This window comes from Myripristis murdjan, chromosome 15 (assembly GCF_902150065.1).
Source record: "Myripristis murdjan chromosome 15, fMyrMur1.1, whole genome shotgun sequence".
Lineage (NCBI taxonomy): Eukaryota > Metazoa > Chordata > Actinopteri > Holocentriformes > Holocentridae > Myripristis > Myripristis murdjan.
Window position 1 is genome coordinate 19,294,365 of NC_043994.1, and position 25,765 is coordinate 19,320,129.

The 25,765-nt window shown below is 41.6% G+C and overlaps 3 protein-coding genes across 4 annotated transcripts in view; 1 reads left to right on the forward strand and 2 right to left on the reverse strand.

Annotated features, from left to right (window-relative positions):
• The window catches only part of wdfy4 (WDFY family member 4), a 43,682-nt gene extending 28,927 nt beyond the window's left edge, over positions 1-14,755 (forward strand). The window contains exons 50-64 of the mRNA XM_030070723.1: positions 3,123-3,165; positions 3,388-3,507; positions 4,014-4,137; positions 4,252-4,361; positions 5,989-6,139; positions 6,328-6,419; positions 7,633-7,848; positions 7,944-8,058; positions 9,146-9,303; positions 10,798-10,956; positions 11,065-11,244; positions 12,220-12,402; positions 12,979-13,075; positions 13,842-13,971; positions 14,312-14,755. Of these exons, the coding sequence (XP_029926583.1) occupies positions 3,123-3,165; positions 3,388-3,507; positions 4,014-4,137; positions 4,252-4,361; positions 5,989-6,139; positions 6,328-6,419; positions 7,633-7,848; positions 7,944-8,058; positions 9,146-9,303; positions 10,798-10,956; positions 11,065-11,244; positions 12,220-12,402; positions 12,979-13,075; positions 13,842-13,971; positions 14,312-14,375 (1,942 nt within the window). The 3' untranslated portion in view covers positions 14,376-14,755. The remainder of the gene's footprint in view (positions 1-3,122; positions 3,166-3,387; positions 3,508-4,013; positions 4,138-4,251; positions 4,362-5,988; positions 6,140-6,327; positions 6,420-7,632; positions 7,849-7,943; positions 8,059-9,145; positions 9,304-10,797; positions 10,957-11,064; positions 11,245-12,219; positions 12,403-12,978; positions 13,076-13,841; positions 13,972-14,311) is intronic.
• Positions 48-2,962, reverse strand: lrrc18a (leucine rich repeat containing 18a). Its single transcript, XM_030070725.1, has 3 exons — positions 2,947-2,962; positions 1,765-1,887; positions 48-717 (listed from the first exon to the last, which is right to left on the reverse strand). The coding sequence occupies exon 3, from the start codon at positions 711-713 to the stop codon at positions 48-50; it is 666 nt and encodes a 221-aa protein (XP_029926585.1). The 5' UTR covers positions 714-717; positions 1,765-1,887; positions 2,947-2,962.
• Positions 14,756-16,639: 1,884 nt separating the features above from the next.
• On the reverse strand, positions 16,640-24,985 carry vstm4a (V-set and transmembrane domain containing 4a). Of its 2 annotated transcripts, none has more exons than XM_030070116.1 (8): positions 24,741-24,985; positions 22,951-23,403; positions 19,611-19,664; positions 19,373-19,480; positions 19,220-19,253; positions 18,989-19,137; positions 18,113-18,180; positions 16,640-17,275 (listed from the first exon to the last, which is right to left on the reverse strand). In XM_030070116.1, exons 1-8 carry the CDS (start codon positions 24,787-24,789, stop codon positions 17,123-17,125), a joined length of 1,068 nt encoding a protein of 355 aa, XP_029925976.1. In that variant the 5' UTR covers positions 24,790-24,985; the 3' UTR covers positions 16,640-17,122. The 2 variants fall into 2 exon arrangements, with proteins under 2 accessions (XP_029925976.1, XP_029925977.1); XM_030070117.1 differs by having other exon boundaries at positions 24,898-24,968.
• Positions 24,986-25,765: the final 780 nt, after the last annotated feature.

Consider the following 25,765-nt stretch of genomic DNA (forward strand, 5'->3'; position numbering starts at 1 on the left):
TTCTCCTTCTTTTCTCTTCCTTTTCTTCTTCCTTCTCTTTTCATCATTCATTTATGCCTGTCCTCCTTACACCTCTGAAGGCAAGTGCTACACAGGCTGCCCTCTGTGACCAGGTACATGTCCTCCTCTGGCTCTGATGAATCCTGCATCATATCCGCCCCATCTCCCTCGGTGCAGGAGAGGGGGTTTCGTTTTATGTTCAGCTTAGTGAGGCCGCTTAGCATACTGACAAACTCTGGTAGTCTGATGAAGAGGTTATCAAACAGGCCCAGCTCCTGAAGACTGGTTAGACCCGCCATATCGGGAGGCAGGGCATCCAGCCGGTTCAATCCCAGATTGAGACTCTTCAGGCCGGAAAGCGAGCCCAGGGTGGCGGGTAACCCTGCGGAGGTTAGGTAGTTGTTGCAGAGATTCAGGTGGGTCAGTCCCATCAGCTTGCCAATAGACTCAGGCACAGCCTCCAGCTTGTTGCTATGGAGATCTAACCAGCTGAGTGACCGAAAATTTCCAATGTCATCTGGAAGTTTTTGTATTAGGTTGCGGCTGAGGTCCAGTTCGTCGATGTTGGTCAGTTTGAGAAGGCACTTGGGGAAGGTGACTATACCCATGTTGCTAAGGCTGAGCCTTCGCCGCCCATCTTGTGTGACCCTCACTGCATTTTTGGCCATCTTCAGCGTCACCTTCTTCCCTTTGGCTCCCTTACCTTTTGGCATAGCTCTGCAACACACAGAGAAAGCCATTGCATGGGGCAGGTTTATCTTAAAATTTCAGCTCAACCTCACTTTTGTCACAGTTGCCCTCAAGAGACAGATTTACAATAATTTATCTAATCCACACCACCTCACCGTCCTATAGCACATAAATGTGTTGTGTATGTGCATGCGCAGGGCTGATGTTATTTACACAGATACAAGGGCTCATGTATGGCCCGGGGCAAGAGGGGATAGCATGCTCTCTGGGGAACGAGAGCTTGAGTGGTGTGTGCGCAAGCGTGTGTGTGTGTTGCAGCGTTATGTGCTCTCTTGCCTGCTCACCCAGTGTTGCCCGTGGGGGTATTTAAGAGCACGGCTCTCTAATTAAGGCTAATGCTGGGGAACAATAGGAGAGAGGCGACGCTGGGTAATACAGCAAAAACAAATGAGTGCTGATGCTCCCTCACTATTCAACTGATTGAGCTGTTTGGCTCTTTCAGGGAAGGAGCGTGTGCACATGTGTTTGTGTGTGTGTGGGACACCCACGTGCAAGCGTGTCGAAACACATGGGTATACTGTGCAGTGTGTGTGCGTGTACAAAAAGAGTCAAATCAGGACTTTGATAAATGATAGTTAGGAGTGTTGGGAGTGTGATGAGGGCTGCGCTCTTCTCCCCTCCCTGTCTAAAAGAGCAAGGTGTGTGTCTGTGTTTGTGTCTCTGTTACACCCCAAGGCCCTCTCTCGCCTCATTCATCATCCTCAGGATGAGAGAGGTTATCCACTGGTGCTTGTTCCTATTATAACCTCCTATAGAAAACTATTACATGAAATTATTACCTTGCAATTAGATAACATATACTGGGCCAAATGCAATGATTGATTTAGTGTAGTTTTACAAAATAATTTGGTCAGGAGTTATTTGGGTTAGAAACTGGATACACTTCACAAAGGCTCTCACTTTCTGGCTAAGACTATTTATGCATCATTATTTGACTTTACAGACTCAATGATTCAAGACAACTTAGTTTAACTGTTCTCTCAATTTTAAACTTAAGTGCACACATGTACTTACCATATTTTATCTTGATTTTAAATGGATGTTGACGGTAATCAAGAGGTGGGTTTGTCTTGTCAGAAGCATACCAGTAACACCATCTCCGGTGAACAGGCCATTCCAGTCGGACGTCTTTCAGCCCTGTGCCACAAAACCTCACATATTGTAGTCATATTGTTCACCACTGTGTCTTCTTACACAGCAACAATACATTAAAGTGCTTCAAATTTGATTTCCAATTCATGACATCCGGTCATCATGTAAAAGTTGGTCTTATCATAGGTGCAAGGCTGCTTTTACAAAATGTGGTGAAGTGCAGAGGAAAGAGCAGGAATGCACTGTTTGTATATCAGCATTTCCCTCAGTCTCCCTCCTCTAAGCTGGGAAAGTCAAGGTTCTTCTTGTTTAATAGCGTTACTTAGCAACTGGGGTGCTTGGCGCCAGGACTTTATTGCCATGTTACTGGCCCACAGAGGGAAAAGAGATTTCAGGAACGGTTGAATGTTTTCCTAATTTAGATTAAACAAGTTTAGATAGGTGTTTCATGAGTAAAATGCTTAATGAAATGTTCAGCAACATTGTCATTTAGCATAGATACTTTGTTTATCCAAACACATTCTCTTGTATTGTAATTGGAAACAAGGCATTTTGATAGAGCAGTTTTTGTACTCAGCAGTTTGCAAATGTACAACTTGCATGCCTCCTCTTGAGTGAATGCTTATTAAAAGATCTCCTTACAACAGTCTTTGAATGATCAGCTAAATTAAAAAACAGCTGGAGAGGAAAATTCTGTCACTGGAAAAAGTTTGCGCTTCTTTCTCAGCCATGAAGCAGGAAATCTTATCTGTTTTTCCTGTCACTCAATGATCTCTTTTGTGATTTTGTTCCTGTCTGACAAGCAATTGTCACCTTCTCCTCTGTGAACAGTGGATCAATGTCAATACATTTCATTTTAAAACACACTGCACATAATAATAATGACACCTCAGTTTGCTGGAAAAGATTAATCAGGCACCCCAGGTTAGCCAGTGTTAGTTGATGTAACCTAACAGTAAATTTCCCCACAACCTACAGATGGCACCATATGCTGCATCGACCACCTCTCTATTCACCGTTTATGTTAGAAAGCTCAGCTCACCTCCATAACTGCTCTTACAGCTGTGTACACACCAGTCGTATTTCCTGAGCTCACTCACTCACCTCTGTGCTGCTGCTTTTGAACTCACACACAGTTACATTTCAACACTGGTTGCTAGGCAACTGAAAACTTGTACATAGTGTTGGCATTGCTCAGTGATCACCCTGTGTTGTTGACTTAAGTTTTTTTGTTTGTGTGTGTGTGTCTGCACATGTGTTTGTGTGTGTGTGTGCATCAGGAAAACTCCTGTGGTTGGGAAAGAAGCTCTTGTTAAATGGCAGGTAAAATATCTGTTCAGTAAACACAATTTTTCATGCATTTATTTTTATTTTATCTGAGTTGCTTGTGCTTGCAGATAACATTCTTAGACTCCTGACTTCAGCAAATGCAAAATTTGGAGCATGTATGACATAAAAAGGAGGTTATCTCCACTTTTGTCCATAATTGTATAACTGCATTTTATGGTGTTTACTTTCTTCAAATTACTATTGTCTGTCATCCAGAGAGGAGAGATCAGTAACTTTGAGTACCTGATGCATCTGAACACACTGGCTGGGAGGACGTACAATGACCTAATGCAGTACCCAGTCTTCCCCTGGGTCCTAGCTGACTACGAGTCTGAGGTAAGAACTTGCATTGCAACATTTTTAGCTTGACTGAAACAACAGAGGATATATGCTTTATAGCTCAATGGGCAAGATCATGCCAATTTTTTGAAAATGCATGCATTTAACTGTAAGGTGCTTTGGATCAAAGTGCACTGCAAAAAAATCTTTGTCTTAACAAGTCATAACCTCAAATTCAGTCTTAAAATCTTGTTTTTTATTAAAACAAATCTGCCAGAAGGATGAGATAATTCCACAAATCCGATCAACTTGTTTCCAGAATTTTCTTGACACTAGTGGGCTTATCTGCCTTATTCTGTTGTGTTTCAACGTATTTATTATCTCACCCCACTGTCACATTTGTTAACTTGTTTTAAGAAAAAAAAAAGAGAGATTTCAACACTAAAATTGGGGCTAAATGACCTGATTAGGTGGAGCATTGTTACAGTCTGTCAACCAAACGGCATGTGAGAGCTATTTTCTCATTGCTCTCTGATTTATCTCTATTCCCTCCGTCGGGACAGACCCTGGATCTGACCAATCCAGCAACATTCCGCGATCTCTCTAAGCCAATGGGAGCTCAGACAGAGAAGAGGAAGGAGATGTTCATCCAGAGATACCAAGAGGTGGAGAGCACTGAGGGTGAAGGTATTGATTCAGCTCATCACACTTTTCAAACTTTTTATTTTTCCTCATTTTTGCTCACCATATTTTTGCAGTCAGCATACTATGTGTTCTTTTAACGTACGATGCATTCCTCAGGTGACTTGTCAGCACAATGCCACTACTGTACGCACTACTCCTCAGCTATCATTGTATCCTCCTTCCTCGTCAGGATGGAGCCCTTTTCACACACCTTCCTTGCACTGCAGGTGAGCCCGTTGACACCAGAAAATCCAACAACACACCCAGACATTTTGTAGCTAAGAACATTTTTTTTCCAGTGTAGTATAGACTGCTGGTGCCTTTTTTGCCATCGTGACAAAAATCATGGCTCAAAACTGTCTGTTTGTGGCTGCTGAAACAGATAAGCTGGCATTAAGGGAATTTCTGTGGCTCAGCAATGACCAAAGTGGGTGTGACTGTGGGCAGACAGGGAAAAAAATGTGCCTGAACTTCTTGCCTTACTGACCCAATTTCCACAAAAAAAAACACTTTTTACTTCTTATTTTAAAATCAATACTTCTTAAGAGCATTTTTGTCTGAATATTTTGAGAACCTCATGGTTTTGTGGTCCATCATTGAGTGTCTCCATCCTCAGAAGAATCAGACTAAACAAACACCACATTCAAGTCCATTAGCCTGCATGAGTTAACATTATCACAGGACTTCAAACAAACAAAAATCTTATCAGGGCATCAGCGGGCCTATAATGAAAGCTTTCACTGATAGAAATTAATAAGTCAATTTTATTCAATGAAGACAAACAAGATAAAGCTTTGAGGAAAGCATGGCCTCTAACACTGAGGTGTTTTAGTGATAAGTGAAAGAAATTTTAAACCTCTAGTGGCAGCTGCAGTGCCTTGACAAAGATTTGCTTTTTGTGCTATTAACTGAGCCTTTTGGCATGAATGCAAGCCTCATATTGAGGCATCTTCATGTAGTGGACATGTGAAAGTCTTCTCTTCTCTACTCTCTCACCCACACTCACACACACACATATCCACACACACTGCAGTAAGTGATAAGCAAGCGCCAGCAGTGATATAACCAATCAAAAGAGAAGAAAAATAATACTAGAGCCCAAATAAAGTACCGCCAGATTGGTTATGCTGTCTTTTGATTATTTATTTATTTATTTGTTTATATATTCATTCATTCATTAGTCACTATGTCAGTCTTTATTGTGGAATGTAATCGTTCTAATAAAGTGATTTAACTGAGTTACTTTGGATACTCTGGATTCCTGTTGAGTGTTTTTTTTTTTTTTTTTTTCTGAGTGAAAACAGATTATAGGAAGATTTCAATATATATGCAAATAATTAGAGTTGCATAGAAAGCATCTAAAAAAAAAAAAAAAAGCCTGTTCAGATAGCCACAAAAGTTACCAATTTACAATACAACATCCAATTGATTATAATGAACAGGCATGCATATTTGATAGTCAGAATAAAGCAATAAAGATGTTAGTCTTGTGAATTATGGTGCCTTTTTGTCTTCAGAAGCACATAACGGGTGTGCAGTAATATCCATAACTAGATTTGCATCTCTAACAGAGTTTACCCAGTATATATGCTATTTTCATTCATTGAGGTAATTGTTTTACTTTAAATTACATTCTCTCTCATGAGATTTCCATCACGGATTATAGAATTTTACAGAAAGATGAAAAGCTTCCTTCAACCGTTGGCGAATATTTCCTGCTTACGTAATACAATGAAGAATATAAAATACGGTTTAGTGCGCTGTACCGGGCAGACTATGTTATTAATATTTCTGTTGCAAACTTTGGTTCAACAGTGTGCCGGGATCTGACAATGTTCTTTCTGTCTTCTTTAGGGAGGGTTTGATATCCCGGAGCGAATGTTCCACTGTGTGAAGAAGGAGTGGGAGTCGGCCTCCAGAGACACCATGGCGGACGTCAGGGAGCTGATCCCTGAGTTCTTCTACCTGCCCGACTTCCTGGTCAACTCCAACCACATCCATCTGGGTCAGGCCCAAACTCCTCCTTTGTATATCTGAGTGAATGATTGAAAGTGAAATTTGCCTCGTAAAAGCATCTTTTTGACCCACCTCAACAAAGAGTTAATTATGTTTGCTCAGTATGAATGTCTTTTATATTGTCGTTTGTGTCAAAAGGTGATGGTAGTGTGATTTTGTGCATCCATGTCTCTTTAGGCTGTTTGGAGGATGGTACTGCTCTGGGAGATGTGGTGTTGCCTCCATGGGCAAAAGGAGACCCCCAGGAGTTCATTAGGATCCATCGAGAGGTGAGTGACCCCTGACCTCACCAGTTCTATCAGCCACAATTGGTCAGTCTGGCCTGTTACACACTGTACGTTTTCCCATAAGACCCAATATCATGGCTCGATATACTGCCTTTATATTATAAAACAAGAAAAGTCTTTAGATGGGAATACAGAAATCGTGTTGATTGCAATCCGTCTGTGTTTATTCATCGTTCCATTGTATAAGAGACCTATCTTATTCATAGCACCCATTATCTTAATTCTTCATCATCTCAAAAGGCCATCCTGTCCCATTGAATTTGGCCCGGGGTCCAGACAAAAGTAGTTTTTAGCCCCGACTGTTTTCACACAATAAACGCTTGTTGTGCTAATCACGGAGAGGCATACATCTAGGCTTTAGACTGCTGTCACTGCGCTCCACAAGCCTATTTAATCCAATTCAGAGCGGGCACAAGACTCTCTGTTTGCCGTAACACTGTTACGTCTGCCTGCTGTTTATTGGGCTGAATGTTCTTTCTCTTTCTCAACAGTTTCCTTCTTTCTCAGTGTGAGGTTATTGTATATCATTTTCTCCTCTTTCTGTCACTTGTTTTGTTTTTTCAGTAAATCTGACCCTCCCCTTTTCCAATCCTGGGGCATCCATGATGGTTATCAGTCTGTAATCTACTGAACTCCTCATATTGCCTACCATTCTCATGAAATTAGTGATTTTAGAAGATTGTTTTTTTTTTTTTTTTTTTCCTTCCACACACAAATTAACTCAGGACAATATATCCTAGTTATGAGACTGAGATGTGTGGGTTTTTTCAGCTTTCTGTTATTCCAGGATGGAGTTATTAAGATTGGGTTTAAGGATACTGCTGGTCATAATGCCCACTTTTCCTTCATTAACTGTTCAAAGCCAATCTTGGGCTAATTCTGCCTAAATCATTTTTTAATGCTAACATGAACATAAGCTCATAACACAACTGTGTAGTTTCCTGCTGTTCTGGACTTTTAAATTGACTTTTGGAAGAAATCATGCAGCACCTGGATAATTTGATTGGCTGTGCACTGTATTCTCAAAGAAGTTTCTTGTTTCTTAACTCTCACGCTAACAGTTTGACTGATGGTTTTGGTCTCTCTGTAATAACAATAACCGAAGTACACTGCTGCACAGCGCAACTATAGCAGCTTTGCAATATTTCTTGGTGGTCTTAGTTGTAACAGTCTCCTTTTCGGCTGCGTCCCTTAGGCCTTGGAGAGTGACTATGTGAGTTCCCATCTCCACCTATGGATCGACCTGATCTTCGGCCACCGGCAACAGGGTCCAGCTGCTGTGGAAAGTATCAACACATTCCATCCTTACTTTTATGCCCGAAGACAGAGGGGGAGGCAGGTCGCTGCAGACCCCCTTATCAAGAGCACCATCCTGGGATATGTCAGCAATTTTGGCCAGGTTCCCAAACAGGTGAGGACAATATGAGAACAGTAGTGGACATACAGCACTGTACAATATCTGCTGTGTACATCTTCCTTTACTCATGATTTTTACCTGTCCCACAGCTCTTCACCAAGCCCCACCCGCCTCGCAGTGGCTCTAAGAAAGAAGGCCCTCCACACCCTACTCCATTTTTCTTCAAGCTGGACAAACTCAAGACGTCTGTCCAGCCATTTCGAGGTAAAACAAAGCAGCCAAAGGACAGCTCAGCTAAAAAAGCCATCTTCATTTCAACCAAAAGTAAAAGATTAAAGCAAATAATAATAATAAAAAAAACAACTTTCGTAATGAATGTTCCCAAATAGCTGAATCAATGTTGCTGAGGCCCAGATTCAATCAATTATAGTCATCTTCATTTTGTACCATTTTATATTGCCCCTTCTTTATTTTATTTCATACCATTTGATGTCAATTATTATACACAAGATGTGCCTAGGTCTCTCGGGAGCCGTTGAAACAGGCCGAGTACGTCCATAGATTAATTTACAGAAGAAGAAGTAGAAAGAGCTATCTGTTAGAATATGGAGATGACTCTTCCGCTGAGCCCTACTTAATAATCTGAATATCCCTACAGGCCCACTGAGGGAGAGGAGATGAATCTGTGAATGCTCAGGGAGGGATTCCTGCATATTACATTTCATATTAAATCTTAGAGTGTCTGATCTGATCAATAAGCAGATAGAGATGAATAGGAGGAGGAAAGCTACGACTAATGCAGACACAACTTCTTTCTGGGGATTTTAGAAGCAGAGCTGGCAATAGGATATAATGATTTCTGCCTGTTCCTGCATGAGTAGGTCAATTACAAGCGCAATTACAGCCTCCGTCTTCCTCTCACACACACTCATACACACACACACACACACACACGTGCACACACTTTGTACTGTCTAGGTTGCATGTGTCCCCCTTGGGCAGGGCCTCAGTGTGATGTGACCTGGGGATAGCTGTTTAATTGCCCAGTTTTCTGTGGTCAATGTAATGAAATTCACTACAAGTTTACTGAGCTATACCAAACTCTTTAATGTGATGCTTTTGAAAAGCCATTACCTTTATTTGACCAGGTTTATGCAGGTACGCTAAAGGCAGAATGAGGTCACTTTTCCAATTTTTTTATTGTATAGATTTTTATGGCTGCATATGTTTTAAATGACAAATTTGACCAAAAAAGCTGCACTTTCACTTGTTCTATTTCTCCTACATCTTATTGCTTATGGTGCCCTTTTCTCTGTAATACTCTGCTGAGCAAACTCTGTTCCTCCTGCAGAGCTGCTGAGAGGCCCAGTAGGTCAGATATTGTGTCTGGACAAAGAGGTCTTGGTCCTGGAGAGAAACCGACTCCTCCTAACACCTTTGTGGAGCTGCTTCTTCAGCTGGGGCTTCCCTGACAACAGCTGTGCCTTTGGAAACTATGTGACAGACAAGGTATATATGGCGGTCTATACAGGAGCTCAAGTTGACAATACAGCAGCAGGAATCAAACAAGTGCAGATTGTGTACAATTCAAATGCAAAATTCATCCTGAATACAAGAAGAGAATTGTGGGAGCAGTGTGCGAATTCACAACTAACGTGCAGATAGATCATAGCTGAAGTTGGTAGTCACTGATTCTTGGGAATTTGGATAAAACAGGTTTTAATTTTGAAAAAAAAAAGTGTGTTAAATTACGAAATCTGAAGGTATATCATTATAGGCCAGGGTCTTGGCTGTTCAGCAATGTACCGGTGCAACCTCCTCATCTTGCATTTTTTTCATAAAATAGGTTTTTCCAGTTATTAGGCTACTTTGTTTTTGTCAATACCATCACCGTAATGTTTTTTTTTTATTTGAAAAACATATTTTTGTATTAAAGAGACTATTACTTTAATAACTCAACAGCATCAAAGAAACATATTGTAAACATATTCATCTAAAACCAATTTAACTGCCTCTGACGGTGGTGACAGTTGCCTCATTAAAACATACATTTCCAAAATTTATACCACTCAAGTCAATGGCTTCTTGCTTAACAACTTTATTTAACTATTTGGTACAAAAAATAACAATCCTGAGCTCTGTTATAAGCATTTTTCAGACTTCAGTCATCACCGTCACCTGACGAAAACCTGACGGTGGTGACGTCTGACGGTGGTGACAAAAACCTGCTCTTTCACATGATAAGCATGAGTTGTTCACATTAGCCAGCTTGTTTTCGCCCTGTTGCTACCTGCATCAGACCTCTTCTTAAAAAGTATACATTTATTCCATAATCTAATTTAATATTTTTTATACAGAAGTGACGGTGTTGACAATTTATGGTTGTGACAGTAGCAGTGTCCCAAAATATGAAGAGATTTAAGAGAAAATAGAAAACTTCCAGGAGCCTGAGTGGTCTTGAAGCATGCAGTAGAGCTGAAGGTTTGAAAAGGGCTCCTCAGGAATGTAATTGACCTTGTAGTTTTTTTTATTATTATTTTTTAAATAAATATCTGACGGTGGTGACGGATATCTGGGACACATTTTGAGCAACCACAAAATAATAGTAAATGTTGTTCAAAACCCATCGTTTGTAGTTTTTAATACATATTATGATGTACTCTTTCATGTGGTAAAGATATTATTCAGTGAAATTATTACTTTTTGTTGTTTTAATCAAGTTGAAATGATTATCTCCTATCCGAGGACAACTGGTTTTGTAGGGCATGGGCCAACATATAATCATTAAATTAATACAAATTAAAAATAAACCTATAAAAGAACCTTACAAATGTGCAAAGGACCCCCTGATTATGCCCTTGATTGAGTTGCCCTTGAGTTACCCCGTCAAGGTTAATCCAGAATTTTTTTCACAAATGTATTAAGCACAAGTGACTCCATTATCTGTACAAATCAGTATGCTATTTCAGTCTTAGTTATTTATGTGTATATGCCCATTTCTAGACCTTTGCAGTGTGTGAGAGTTTGTGTGACTGGGGCGAGACGCTGTGTGCGGCCTGTCCCAACCAGACAACCATAGTCACTGCAGGCACCAGCACTGTGGTGTGTGTGTGGGACGTAGCAGTCAACAAGGATAAACTCGATCGCATGAAACTTAAACAGGTATGGCTGTGTGCAGATGTGTGTGAGATAAAGATGATGCACGATCCAGAATGCATTTTCTGCCCCGCCACACGCAGAGCCGCACTGATCCCTGTTGTTTTTTTGCAGCCGCTGTACGGTCACACAGACGCGGTGACGTGCTTGGCGGTGTCTGAGGCCCACAGTGTGCTCGTCAGTGGCTCCCGCGACCTCACCTGTATCCTGTGGGACCTGGAGGAGCTGTGCTACGTCACACAGCTGGCAGGACACAAGGCCGGCGTCACCGCACTGGCTATCAACAATCTCACTGTAAGTCTCTCTCTGTCTGTTTACTTTCAGCATCAAGTTCAATAAGCTTTTTTGGTCTATTTGACATTGCACATGTGTTTCCAAGGCACAATGGCAGATTAAAGGCAAGTAGCAAAATTAACAAAGATAATTTAAATTATCTTAAATATATTAATATAATATTAGGACTGTTAAATAAGCAGTTAATAAACATAAAGAATAACAGTAACTCAAACAAAAGTGTTGTCAAACTTGTCAGGTTAAAGTAAGTATTACAATAGCATAGGATTCAAATAAGAGATTTTGTGGATAATATAAAAAAAACAGGTTGATTATTGGTTGATCAACAGCTAACGGAGGGTGTGGGGGGTGCATGAATCAACTAAATAACAATAAAACAGATGATGGTAAATAAAACATATGGTAAGTATATGTTATTTTTTATTTATATATCTGTTATGCTTTGCTTGTCCCTTTTGCCAATGCAGCAAGTGGCATATACACCTCCCAACACTGCACATTGTTTTTCCCTTAGAATCAGGTTGTTGAATTTTTGCATATTTTGGAACATGCCTCCCTAATACTGTTGTAGTTTTGGCTTTCTGTAAGAATGTGTATTTCAGTCTCTACTCTTTCTCTTTCATCACAGCAGGCCACAGTCTCTCCTTTCTGAGCACTTGGTTCTGCCTGTCTGCCCTCATCTATGACTAGATTATAATCATTCTGGATTTGTTGGTCTATTTTCTTTCTCTTTTGTTTTTTTTTTTCTCAGTATCTTCTTTCTCCATTCTATTTTTTCCTCCTTCCTTTCCTCTCTTTCCTATTTTCACAGTACTCTGGTACAGCACTCCCATGTTGTTACCATTTACTCAGCACTCCGCATGAGGAAGTGTGGATTCACATTGCTAACAGCAGGCCTATCCTCTTTGTGTGTGTGTTTTTGTGTACCTACTGTGTGTGTGTGTGTGCACCGACCCCATGTTTTCTCTGTCCAAGGGTGAGATTGCGTCCTGCGCAGGGGCTCTGCTGTACCTGTGGACCATGAAGGGTCAGCTGTTGACCTGGGTCGAACCTTCCTGCGGGCCTCAGCCAGACATCCTGTGCATCAGTTTCACGCAGCGACACGAATGGGACGCCAAGAACGTCATCGTCACTGGCTGTGCAGATGGCGTCATACGGGTGAGTTTCTGCATGTGTATTCATGTTATGTGTATGAGAAGGAGGGAATGCCTGTCCTTGAAGTCATTCTCTGGTAAGCTCTTTGTACAATTCATAGGGAGAGAGAGGGAGTTTCTGGTTTGTAGTGTACAGTATTCAGATGTAGCAGTCATTATATTGATATTAGCCTTGCAGGTAGCAGCTTGGATGTCCACCGCAGTATTAATAGCAGCATATGGGTTTTGTGTGTGTGTGTGTGTGTGTGTGTGTGTGTGTGTGTGTGTGTGTGTGTGTGTGTGTGTTTGCTCTGGGTTATTGTTTTTGCTTAGGATTAATATAAGCATATGCTGCCTCTGTACAATCAAAGCTGCAAACTCTAAATTGGGCTTCACTTGGGAATGGGTGCCCATGCCACATACACAACTCACAGAAATGGGATTATTACCTTATTATTACCTTGAGTTATGGGTGTGTGTGTGTGTGTGTGTGTGTGTGTGTGTGTGTGTGTGTGTGTGTGTGCGTGCGTGCGTGCGTGCGTGTGTGTATTATTAGGTTGAATTATGTCTGATTTTGCCACTCGTTGTGTCTCTCATACAGATATGGAGGACAGAGTACACTAGAACACAATTACCTGGCCCTCCAGAAGAGCCCGTGTCCCCAGGGCAAGACCAGACAGCTCAGACAGAGCGAGACGGTAATGCTACTGTAGCACAGCTAACCCTAATGCATACAACGCAGCACCTGGACCAGAGATATGCATGTAGGTGCTGCATCCACAGCAGCACAGATGTTGGGATCGGCTGACAACTGCAAGATCGACTGAAATGCAATCGCACGAAAACAGCTGCACCCTGCGTTCCATATTTGAAAAAAATCCATAGCTACTATCTAATTACGTTGATTCTTAAGTGTTAGATGATTATTCTTAACCGCTCATCTCTGAGCTAGACAACGTGGTTTCCAGATGAGAGTTTATAATACTCACCCCATCCCTCGCTAGCATTAGGGCTAGCAGGAATTATGTTGTTATAAAGTTATTAAACATAGAGGCAGTAAACACTGATGAGTAATTCTGCTGACGTGTGTGTGTGTGTGTATAATTTAGAAAGCAATAATACCCAGATCCAATTTGGCATACGTTGGTTACAGCCTCGCGTCACCTCATAGGAGTATTACGCTTGGCAAATTACATTGGGACAAGTCTTTGCGTAACACTGAAGCATTTATATTGGAGGGATGCTTTTTCCCTTAAACAGCCTGCTGACCACAGATAAACACCGTGTTTAACTCATTCTACTAAACTAATCATTTTTGTTTTCTTCTAGAGACCATTTTCTTTAGTAGGTCATGCTTACTGTTTGGGTGGACACCTGATTATTGAAGGGTGACAAATTTATTGGAATTATTTTAATCCTGTCTGAGGTGCTACAGTTACTGATGTACTGTTGTTTGGTCCACAGTGGGCAGCTCGTGCCAAGGCAAAGGCTGGGAGAGACATCTGGTGTTGTGTCGTGAGCTGAATCGCAGTCAGGCTGCGTCCCAACGCCGATACAAGACGAATCCGGCCATCACAACTCTGGCCATGTCCAGGTATAGTAGATAACATGCTGTGCACACACCAGGCTGATTGTGAATTGTTTTACACTAAATTGCTTCTAAACTCGATATTAAAATTGAATGCCTGTGTTTAATACAAGAGAAAGTTATTTTTTTAGTTAAACAATTTCCAGTTTCAATTGTATTGCATTTTCACTTCTTCTACTATGAAATAAAAATGAATTGATACAATGACTGAATGATGTATGCTGCATCATACATATACATGTGTGTATTCTCATCTACCGTACAACAGAGTACATTTGCTTAACCTCAGTGATTTGAGGTAGGCAGCTGTTTGTGTTATATAAACACTGTTTTTCTATTTGTGTAGGAGCCATGCTACTCTGTTGGCGGGCGATGCCTGGGGCAGAGTTTTCACCTGGACCTGTGAGTGAGATTTGACTGGGTTCACGCACAATCATTCTTCCAGGCACCTTATACAACCTTTATACAACATTACTTGGTCTGAATGCCGGCTGGAGAGACACACGATTACATACAGAATCCATTTGTGCCTCCGGTCTCAAACCAGCTGAGAATCAAGCTGTTTTAAATTTACTTTTGTGTGTGCTATCAGGCAGGCCATGTTATCATATTTGGGACATTTATGTCAGCCTTTGTACAGTACAGCTGAGAAAATGACAAAAGATCTGTAAATCTCAGAAAATCTGACATGACTACAGTAAAGGATATGCTATTTACTTGGTAAATATTTAATTCTGTAACTGTGTAAATAATGAATTTAAATTTAAATAAACCCTCATTGTTCTCATCATTTGTCTAAATCTATTAATATATGAGTCTAAATATAAAATCTAATGTTCTAATGAGTTGTGGATTTTATGCTTTTTAAGAGGTTCTTTAAATCAACAGAGGTTTTGTTAAGATGAAAGAGTGAAAACTGTTAAGTGAGTCTGGCTGACACTGGCTCAACATCCCAAACCAGCTGGAAAAAATCTGGATGGGGAAAGTAATGAGAAACACTCTTCCCTCCCTTAAAAATGTCAGAGGTTCTCTTGGGCAAGGCACTTAACCCCCAGCCGCTCCAGTGATGCTGATTAGGGGCTGCTCAAAGGGCTGCGGTTTCACTGGGCAGCTCCCAGGTGAAAATGAGAGTGTGAACGGTGTGAACATGAAACAGGGCAGTGCAGAGCAATGCATGCTCAGTCAACGTTCCTTGGAGACAGAAAACCTTCAAAATGCAGCACTGGAGCACTTTTCTTTTTCCCCTGTTTCACACACATTTCACAAAAATGTCCCATAGCATACAAGCTGGCATGCATTCACATCAGCTTGAAGAGTTACAGCTTCAGTTGTGTTCAAGTATGTGGTTGTGGCACCAGAGATCCTGGGTATTTTATAAAATGATTGTGAAGTGTTTACTGGGCTCAGTTTTGTTCTTAACTGTGTTTTCAGTCAACTCTGTAATGTGGCATCTGAAAGTATGTCAATGTTTAACTGTTATTCTGTTGTTGTTGTTTTTTTTGTACCATTATCCTCTGCAAGCATATTGTGTGCATGTCAAGTTTATGTGTTGTTGTGGATGCTGTAAAATGTCTTACGGTCTTGTTCAGAATTACACTTTGTGTGCAAGCTGCATGTGTGAGTAACAGGTTTTATCCTCTCTCTTGTGTGCGTGTTTATGGTCGGCCAAGGACAGAAGTGCCTTTAAGCCACATCAGGCTGCTCAAACTCCTCATCGGCTAACCCGTACATGATCACATAATCACTGCAGCACCCAAACAACACATTCCTGGGTGAATGTGACCCATATGAAGAGACTCGGGGTGAAACTTGCCCTCTCCAGGTCATGGAACATGGGAAAAATACATTTTCTTGCATTCTTCCATTCATATTCCTGCAGACAATGTGAAGGTGGGCTGTTGAGATGAAGCTGTCTGTCTCTGCCTCCCGCTCTGTCTCTCTCGATCGTTCTCTGTCTCATGCACACGCACCGCTACTCTCTCTATCATAAAGGAGGAGGTCTCTCTCTTTAACCTTTGTGTGTGTGGCTAATTGTGCTAAGTGGAGTAGCTTAATAGAGTGGAAAATAGTCCTCATAATTTTCCCAGAGAGCGAGCAGTGACCTTCTCTAAAGACAACGGCCATCTCCATTCTCTCTACACCACTGGTTTTATGATATGAAATGTCAAACCACTGGGTTCCTCAGAATAATTAAATCAAATAAATTATTGCACCTAGGCAGAACCATCTTGTAGCCTAACCCAATTATAATGCACTGTAAAGCTAATTATTAACCATGATTACAATTAGTCTAATTTGAATAAATGTAGTCATTAGCGGGTTCATCCTAGTCAGTGAGTCTTAACTGTGGGGGATGATGGTCTCTCTCTCTCTCTCTCTTGCTCTCTCCCACTCAGATGGAGGGAAGGGTGTAGATGAGCATCATTCTCTTTCTCTGCACCTCTATCTTCATTCCATTTTTCACAAACTGACCTTCACAAAATGGCCTACACCCTTCACCTTTCCCGGGCGCTCGAGCGTGATGCCTGCTGCCTCCAGAATTCACATTTACTGTTTATGTCTGAGCCGCGTTGTTGAGACTTGCAAATTAGAAGCAGCAGGCTCTCCAACTTGAATTGCTGCTTTTTAAATCTCTTCAGTGCTCCAAAGCAAGCTGTAGACAAACTAAAACTTACTTACAGGCATGATTTATGTGAAGCAACAATTGTTTGTTCACACTGTAAGAACCAGGCGTATATTTATTCAGTTGGTGTATTAGTACTGTAATTATAAATGCATTTAAAAAGCTAAGTGTTACAATGCCTCGTAGCATTACAGTAAATTGCCACATAGTCTCCTGGGTTTGTACAGCAACAGTTAACAGTAAGAGCATTCCTGAATGAACAAACATCTGGCACACAGGCCAGCGATGCCAACAAACAACACCAACACAACAACAGCACTGTGAGAACCAAACACTGCAGTGATCGAAGGGAGGCGAAGCCCCTATCCCGTTTACCAGCAGAAGTTGTAGCGTGCTTATGACCAAATGAAATGCTAAATGCCACAGAGACAGTTCATAAATATAGTCCTTTGGATGTGGATTTCAGTTTGGGCGACTGAATCTCTGCCCTCACCAGGAGGTGCAGTAACATCCACGTGTCCAGAGCTGCAGAGTTTACAGCCGTTTCTCCTGGAAGAGGATCTGAGCGTACACAGTGTCTGGGCTGGAGGTTGAGGGGCTGGGGTTGGAGGAGGCTGGGGGCTCAGGCCTCGGTCTGACCAGCTCCAGCTCTGCGTATGTCAGACTGTCCTCCTGTGGTACTCGCGGCTGGAGGAGGGAGGGAAAGGGAGAGAGAGACTTCAGGGAACGCAGCCAGGATGCAAGATGTCAGGAAAATATTATGCATCTGAGCGTAAACATCTCAACTTTTCCCTCAGAAGAACATCAAACTTGGGACTACATGTGTCTTGGCTGTGACATCTTTGTTGTAATAACCCTTTTTCAACATTTCAGCAGTATTCTTTCTCTTCCCATGCTATGCCCTTTTTTTTGCAAGTGCTTTTCAGCTGTAGAAAGTATGTGTTTACAAGCTTTGCCTGACCTCCTGGAACATTCAGTTTAGTAGAAAAACATTTGGTACAATAGGAGTCCTATCCGGCATCCTCAGATCCTCTGAGTTACACTAATCCAATCAGTATGTTCGTGCAAAAGACTCCTTCACATCTCCGGTGCTTCATTTCACCACAAATTCACAAGAATACCATCAGTAGAAATAATGATGATCCTTAGTTTGAATAGCTCTTTTCTGTATGTACATGTCTGACACTTTTATTGTAAATATAAAACCAATGAACCATTCTAAATAAATAATTGTGTTTGAGAAGCAATAAAGCTAAATAGAATTAGCAGCCGCATAACTGAATGAAGACACAGCAATAAACTCCTGAAGACAATCAAGTAGTCGGGTGAAACAAATTCCCTTTCGCATGTACCTGAATAAATGCACGAAAAAGGAGTCTTTTTAAAAATGTGACTAATAAATGAATTGTAACAGAAAAGATTCAGTGCACAATATGGTTTGTAAATGGTGTAACTGAAAGAGCAGCCATATGTAATGCAATAGCTGAGCTTTAGTTAAGTTTTGAACCGGCTGAGAGAGCTCACCGTCGCAGATTTCCTTGGTTGGGTCTTTAACCTTCTGGGCTTTCGAGGTCTCTGTGCAGCAACAGGCACTGAAAAAAACAAACAAGCGAGTATGACTGAAAACAACAGCCTGGAAATTTGACTCAAAAACATAACTGTGTGGTTGGAGTTGATGCCACCCTTCAAAAGGAGTTTAAACATAGTGTAACTTATTCACAGAAATAACATGGGCTATAATCTACAGTAGGTCATGTTCAGTGCCTGTGTTTATTGTATCTCAGACAACACAGACAGCAGGATTTAGCCAAATAAAGTGAAACTTTTCATCTTCGGATTGATTTTATACAAGCCAACCACTCCCTCCTAGTGTCTGTTCTATGTCTGCTGTGCATGCCATACTGTTTTCATCACTGATATTAAATTATACTGTGATATCATTTTCTGCCTTGTTTCTTTGCTGGATACACCATTCGTTTATTCATTTGTTCTTTCTTCACCAGATTATTCTTTTTCAGGGTCGCAGGTCCTGTAGCCTATCCCAGCATGCACTACTGACAAATTTAGTCACTCATTCACACCTATGAGCAATTTAGGGTCTCCACTGCCCCTGATGTGCATGTGTTTAGAATGTGGAGGAAACACAAGCAGGATTGTAAAACCTTAAAGTTTAAGGTCCGTCATGCTGTGAGGTGATAAATGTATGCATGTTCAAATCAGAAATCAGAGGGCCATTTTATTTCACTGCCTTAGCCTTATTCACAGAGAATTTAAGCCACGAGATGTCAGAATTAGCCCCTCTCGGGTGGCCTAATTTTAAATAAAGATAGGACACTATATAGACCACCACCATCATGTTCCACCACCTGCTGCTATCACTGCATTGAAATAACAGCTTACCTTTGGTTGGTATGTGGGGTGGAGGCTCCTCAGGTACTTTAGGTGCTGTTGATGTTACTTTTCTTTCAGGTTTTTGTTTGATCTCTTTCCTCTGTGCTCGGGGAGAGGAGCTGGAGGAACTGGCTGAGCTGGTCACAGTTTCTCCTGAGCTGTGTGGCGCAGAGGAGTTCAGGTTTAGCAGACATTCTCTACCAGGGGATTAAAAACAAGCTCTTATTGATGGGTATTTACCTGCTTTCTGGACATTTGACTAGGAGGTAACTGGCTGTGGAGGAAGTGGCAGAAAAATGCAATTTTAATCAGTAGCAAAGTCAAGTATGCATTATGTGAATAGATAAAATGAAACAGAAAATATAAAGTTAGGACAGTGAATGATGGTTCTACCTCTGAGCCTGTGCCTGCTGTGAAGGTACTGGCAGATTAAAACCAGAGTGAACAGGAAGATGGACAGCAACCCCAGAGAGCAGATCAGCACAGCACACAGATACACATCTACAATACACAGACAGCTGTTAATGAATAGATATGCAAAAAGGCATCAAAACCATCACATTATCATAGCAAGATATAGGCTAATCCCTGTGAAACGAAAAAGAAGCCGAGCTAGAGATGAGACTTGTACCTGCAAACAAACGCCACACTCCTTCACTGCGACTATCCTCATGGGTGAAGTGCACTGGAAAAACAATTGCACAAAAAGTCAGCAAAAAGTGCAGAAATTTTAGCTCGCCATGTTGAGGACAGGAAACTCTGCCCAGGCTAAGTAGCTTTGTAAATTGCTGTTGTCTGAGGGCATTGACCCAATGCAGCAGACAACCTCAGTGGTTTCCAGAAATATCCAAACCGCTGTCATGAAGAGAGAGACTAGAGTGGCATCAGCCAAAACCACACACACACATGTACACACACACTCACAAATAAACACACTTTGTTAGCCACGGCATCACTAGTCTTGGACGGGCTGAGGGTGTTCCCCTATCCACAATTTCCTTTTGTGGGTCACTTCACAATTGTTTTTCTGTTGCTGTTTTCTTTGTCCACTTATCAGTATAACTACACATAAATTAAAAAGTCAAAATGTGCCAAGGAGTGACTGATGAGTTGTGTGTAGATCAGTTTATTGTGAGAGAGGTTGAGGACAGTCAATGGAGGCACTGTATATAAAGTAGTTTGTCTCTGCCCCTCCTAATGAGCTTTTAATATGTCTTTTAACCCAGGAATGACAAACATATTAATTAAAAAAGATAAGATGTTAACATGGATAAACTTCAGTAAGCAACATTGGCCTTCATGTTTTGACCGCCCATGCGAAACTATTATCAGCTCACAGTTTATCTTAACAGTTAGCTCAACTGTTTGCACGAGTCATAACCATATATGTGGTCTCTGGTAACCACAGAAAAGCTACAGTTTATGTATCTAACGCAACACAATACCTGGCATAGCAGTTGTTGTGGTGTATACTATAGATATGGATAGATAATTATGTTTGTTTAAAATTAATAAAACCTGTGTCCAGTCCAAGAACAATTAACCCAAAGAGCCAGATAGGAAAAATACACTCAGTTTGGGGGTAACAGTCTGGCTCTGAGGCCTGTCAAACAGCCAGTGTTACACATTCTCCACACGTGTGTCTAGACGACCAGATGCTTATCAAACCCAGGTATGTGACAGATATATAGGCATTTGTGAAAGGCCAAAACCGTGTAGGCACCAATTCATCTTCTCCCCCCCAGCAGCTATCATAAAATGTGACCTGCCCTGGCAGGGAAAGAAAGATGCTGCAGGGTCTTTACAGGCTGCTCCGTCCAGCGCTGCTATAAGGTGTGATGTAACGGCGCTGTGAGCTCGACGGACCACTTTAGAAAAGGAGCAGCCAGCACTTGGCTCACCCAATAACTGCATATGGTCTGAAGTCAGACCTCTGAGCTGAGCAAGTGGGCGAAGGTTGACCATCTCCCCCATGTACAATATCTGCTGAATGAGTCGATAGGGTGTAGCCTTTCTTCTGAGATCTGCAGACTGAGGGGTTCCTCGGATTACAATTATAACTTTGTTTTCCCTTTATTTTCCGTCGTAGTCTCAGTTCTTGTGTTTCTGGCTCTGCGGTCAACACATGTCAGAGATGCCTGAGGTTGTGTGGCTTCCTCAGTGGGCATGTCGGGCAGGGCGTTGTCCAATAGCTCTGCCTGAATCAAAACCTCTGGCTTTTTTTTTGGTGATACAGTGAGTGTAAAGGAAACGCAGCTGTTACAGGTGTCATGCATGTTAGAGAAGAGACTTCGAAAGAGATTCTTTCCAGCTTTGAGCTCATTTTTCCAGTGCATTCCAGCATAAAAGACGGCTTCACCTCTAATCAAACCAATTAAGTGTGACTGCCAATCTCTTCAACTGTATGTAAAAAAAAACTGTGCACGGTAAAAATAAATAAATAAATAAATAAATAAATAAATAAGTACAGTACATTACAGTATTTGTTATTCACTGGGTTTGTTCTCTAGGTGTGTTTATTGTTGATTTTTGCTGGAATATTGGCAGACACTAAATAAGTTCCAGTACAAGTGAATTCTCCAGTAAATTTTATCCTGAGGGCTGCATAAAAGTGAAACCAGAATGCTGACGTCATGTAGTTCAGAGTTTGTGAACGTAGCCAACTCAGCACCACTGCACCTTTTGCTCCTTACACACACACACACACACACACACACACACACACACAGAGTGATATTGTTGAGTGCGGTTTGGCTGTGTGAGCTCATTGTTTTGAGATGGAAATGCCAGAGGATTGGGGTCAGACTCCAACACAGACAAGTACAACTTACAGCAAAGCTGGAGTTAGCGAATGCATGCTACACATTTCTGTTTGCACTTCATCGTCTCTTAAACAGTTTTTGCTTTTCCATTATTAAATTATGTTCACTGCCAGATGATGTAGGCAGCATGCCTTAACTGGAAATGTGTGGGCTGTTTTTTGTGAGGGAATTTCAAGGAAACAAGGAATCCAGGGCAAATAGTTTTGGCGTGGATTCCCGTGCAAAAAAAAAAAAACTTCATCTTAACAAGTCATCTAGGCTCATATTCAATGTTCTAATCTTGTTTTTCTTACAACATGTGAAAAAAAATCTGACAGGAGGATTAGACAATCCGACTTGTTTCAAATGCCACTCTAATCAGTGTCATTTTCTTACTTGTGGGCTGATCTGTTTTATTCTGCCTTTTCTCAATATATTTGTACTTGTCCCCAGGAAAAAAAATCCCGAAACTGCATTGGAAACAAGTGGGATTGTTTTAAATAACTCTACCGGCAGATTTTGTCAAACAAGATTTTGAAACAGAACATGATTTGTTAAGATGCAGAATGCAATGAATTATTCCCAGAAATCCCGCCTTTTCTGGGTCCTCTGTGTTTTAGCACATCTGTCTTGTCAGTGATCAAAAACATTAAAAGGGAAAATTGTACATGTAGAAGAGTCCCATTGTCTCTTTTGAAAAATAAAGTTGCGTACCATACTGTGCACAATTTTACCATGTTGCCCGACCATCATGAGAGAGATAACTGTTTTTCTTAATTTGCAAATGAAGCAGATAAAAATAAACTTAATTATGTTTGACAAAAGGCTAAACGGGGCAGAGCAGACTCTTGGCTATAATAATGTAATATTTGGAAATTCTTATTTGCTTCAAAGCAAATTTCTCTTTGAGAGAGCCCTCCTCAAAAGCATTCCTGAAGCTGGTAGGGCTTTACTCTTGCTGAAGGCCACTATGGCAAGGCAGATGCTTGCTCCAGGTCATCAGCTGAAGGACAAGCTCTCCAACCACAGAGAGGGTATATAGAAGACCTCTTGCCAAAACCCTACCCATTCGCATAACCCTCATCCCCACATCAGCCAAACTGTGGCCCCTGTCTGTCCAGAGACAAACATGACACTGAAAGTTGAGTGTTAAAATGCACATTTAGTTACCTGTGAGTTGTGTGGTGCTGGTGCCATTGGATGACGCTCTCCAGGTGCTTCTGTGTTTACGGACCTCCTGAACTCTACAAGTGTAGAAGCCCTGGTCAATCCCCGTCACATTGACGATCAGCAGCCGGTACGCCTCTTCTTCCATCTCCTCATAAAGACGAAACTTTGGCTGAGGGAAGCGACGGGTGTAGTTCCCATACAGCTTCATTTTCTTGATGCCCAGCCTCACGATGAGAAGCTCGGAGGGCCGGAGTGCAGGGTGAGATGGGGATGGAGCTGGGGATGGAGTTGAGAGAGTGGGGGCAACAGGAGGAGAGAAGAACCAGCGGAGGACCAGTGCACTGTTACTCCTCTTCCTCTGAGACACCAAGCATGACAGCGTCAAGTTGTCACTCTCAGTTACCATGACAATAGGCCCAGGGGTTACTGTCACATTCAGGGCGTAACACACCTCTGTTGGTAGAAGACACACATTCAGTATAGTAGGTACATCGATACATCCAAACAGATAGATAGATAGATAGATAGATAGATAGACAGACAGTTTCATTATGTTCTCATAACACAGTCAAGCATGCATGCATATCTGCTGAGTGCAGCTCTCTGTCCTCATAAATAACCACATACACATGAGCACACACATATGTATGCATGTATTCTGTGGATAAAGTATAATATATGACCTAGTTAGACCTTGGTGGCTCCTCCCCGCTTTTTTTCAATAAGTAATTAACTAGATTTTTTGATTTGCCCCATATGGAAAATGCTTTCTGTGCAACTTATTTTTTTTTTCCCCAAGAAGTTTGGTTTCCTGCCAATTAAACATAATTGTTGCATTTATACAAAGTAGGTTTATGTGCACACCCAGGGTGCTGCTCAGATTTATAGAGCTTCAGAGCTCACACTTTCAAGAAATGACTATCAATGGTTCCATATAATTTAATGCTCAAATGGGAATCCAGGGTGTAGCTGAAATCAGCTGAAGCTGCCTATGCAGTGTTTTCACTGTGCCATTAGTCTGCTTCGTTATAGGTAAGGTTTTGTTCTTTTGCTGCCAGCTGGGTCAGGTCTCTGTAGAAGAGACTCGTGGTCTGGACACAATATGGCAGATCAGACAGGAAAAGAGAATCCACAGGTGGGAAACATTTATCTTTAGTATAGTACACCCCGAAACAGGCTTGGAGAAACACGACAAGATAACAGGGACCATCTGGACTCCAGCGCTGCCTTGCTCTTGTTTGCGTTAGTTGGGGAATCTCCCTCAGGGTCTGTCCTGTACGATTTCATGTGACATCCAAAGCAGCAATAGGGATTGTAACCAACATAATGCAATACTAAACATCACTATTTGGTGGAGAGGGATTCACACACAGGTTCCATTCCCATACATGTGAGAAAAGTGCACTTTAAGGAAATTTACAGAATGCAAAATAGGTTTTCTCTGCACAGGGAGCACTTTCTCTATTCCACTGTAAGAGCTATTTTATACTGACTGAAGTCAGTATAGTAAATAATGTCTTAATTTTAAAACTACGGCAATCTTAACTTAGTGTTGTTGCAGAGAGATGATTAAGGTGTCTGTGTTGTACATGGTTTACATTATCGCCATGCCAAAGTCCCAAAATACACTCTAAAAGCACTGTTTTTACAGCGGTGTATGTTACCTCCTAGATCAGGTCATTACGATGGACATAATTCTTTCTTTCTTTCTTTTTGCATTTTCTTTTGTTCCTTCTTTCTCTCCTTTTTGGTTTCTCCGTCTTTTATTGTTGTAAACAAGGTAAACTTACCTGTGACCAGAGCCTTAGTCAGGACAAGGACCACTACAGAGAAGTACATTTTCCTCAGTCAGCGAATCCATAAACCCAGACAACTGCACAGCACTTATACAAGCAGCTACATTCAAAACACAGCCTGACTGCACGACCCACCAGAGCCCTTACCCACCATTAACTCCTCTCCTCTTTCTCCTCTTTTCTGTGTAATATGAAACAGTAAATGCTCTGTTCCCACTTAGAAACTCCCACTACACTCTCCTAGTACACTCTCTCTCTCTCTCTCTCTCTCTCTCTCTCTCTCTCTGTGTGTGTGTGTCTCTCGCTCTGTGTGTGTCTTTCTCTCTCTGTGTCTCTCTCTCTGTCCTGCAAAACGTAGGAAATGTCATTTCCTGTGTTCCTGTGAGGAGTCTTGGACCAAGGCCCAGAACCCCAGAATTCAACGCAATGCAATGGTTAAGTCTCATGTTTTGTACATGTGTATGTGCCCGTCACATTGTGTATCAATTTGAGACACACACAGTAAAAAGCTGAGCGTGCAATTCCACTGTCAAAGTTGCAGACGCCTATAGGAAATGTATGTATCCCTGAATGTCTAATGGTTGTGTTCATCTCCCCAAAGCATCTCTCAGTGAAGTTTACAAAGAGGAAATACTGATCATCAGAGATGGGAGGTCTGTGTAGGTGTGTTTGCATGTGTGTGTGCGTGCATTTGTGTGTTTGTGTGTGCATATGTGTGCATGCGTGTGGTGGAACCTCTCCCTGTCTGGCTGCAGGACAGAGTGGCATGGGCTTGTCTCTGGCTGTGGTTGTCAGACTGTCCCAGTGGTATGAAGCCTGCTGCTTTATTGGGCAAGCTAAACTGCTGAGGCAGGGCTTCTGCTGGCGCTCAAAGCTCTGCCAAAAGCCAAATGGCATTACACAACATATTTAACCCTTCAGGTCTCTTGAAGGACACTTTTGAAAAACATGGTTTCAGTGAAGGGAAATCATCAAATAGGCTGATGCAGTGGTGCTATGTTTTTTGTCTATTTTTTAAT

Excerpts from the sequence above, each read along its gene's own strand:
- lrrc18a (XM_030070725.1), bottom strand. The coding sequence starts at position 713 with ATGCCAAAAGGTAAGGGAGCCAAAGGGAAGAAGGTGACGCTGAAGATG.
- vstm4a (XM_030070116.1), bottom strand. The coding sequence starts at position 24,789 with ATGTACTTCTCTGTAGTGGTCCTTGTCCTGACTAAGGCTCTGGTCACA. Across the intron at positions 23,404-24,740 it reads GACTAAGGCTCTGGTCACAG|AGGTGTGTTACGCCCTGAAT; the intron begins GTAAGTTTACCT and ends TTCTACCAACAG. Across the intron at positions 19,138-19,219 it reads GTCAAATGTCCAGAAAGCAG|CTCAGGAGAAACTGTGACCA; the intron begins GTAAATACCCAT and ends TGCGCCACACAG.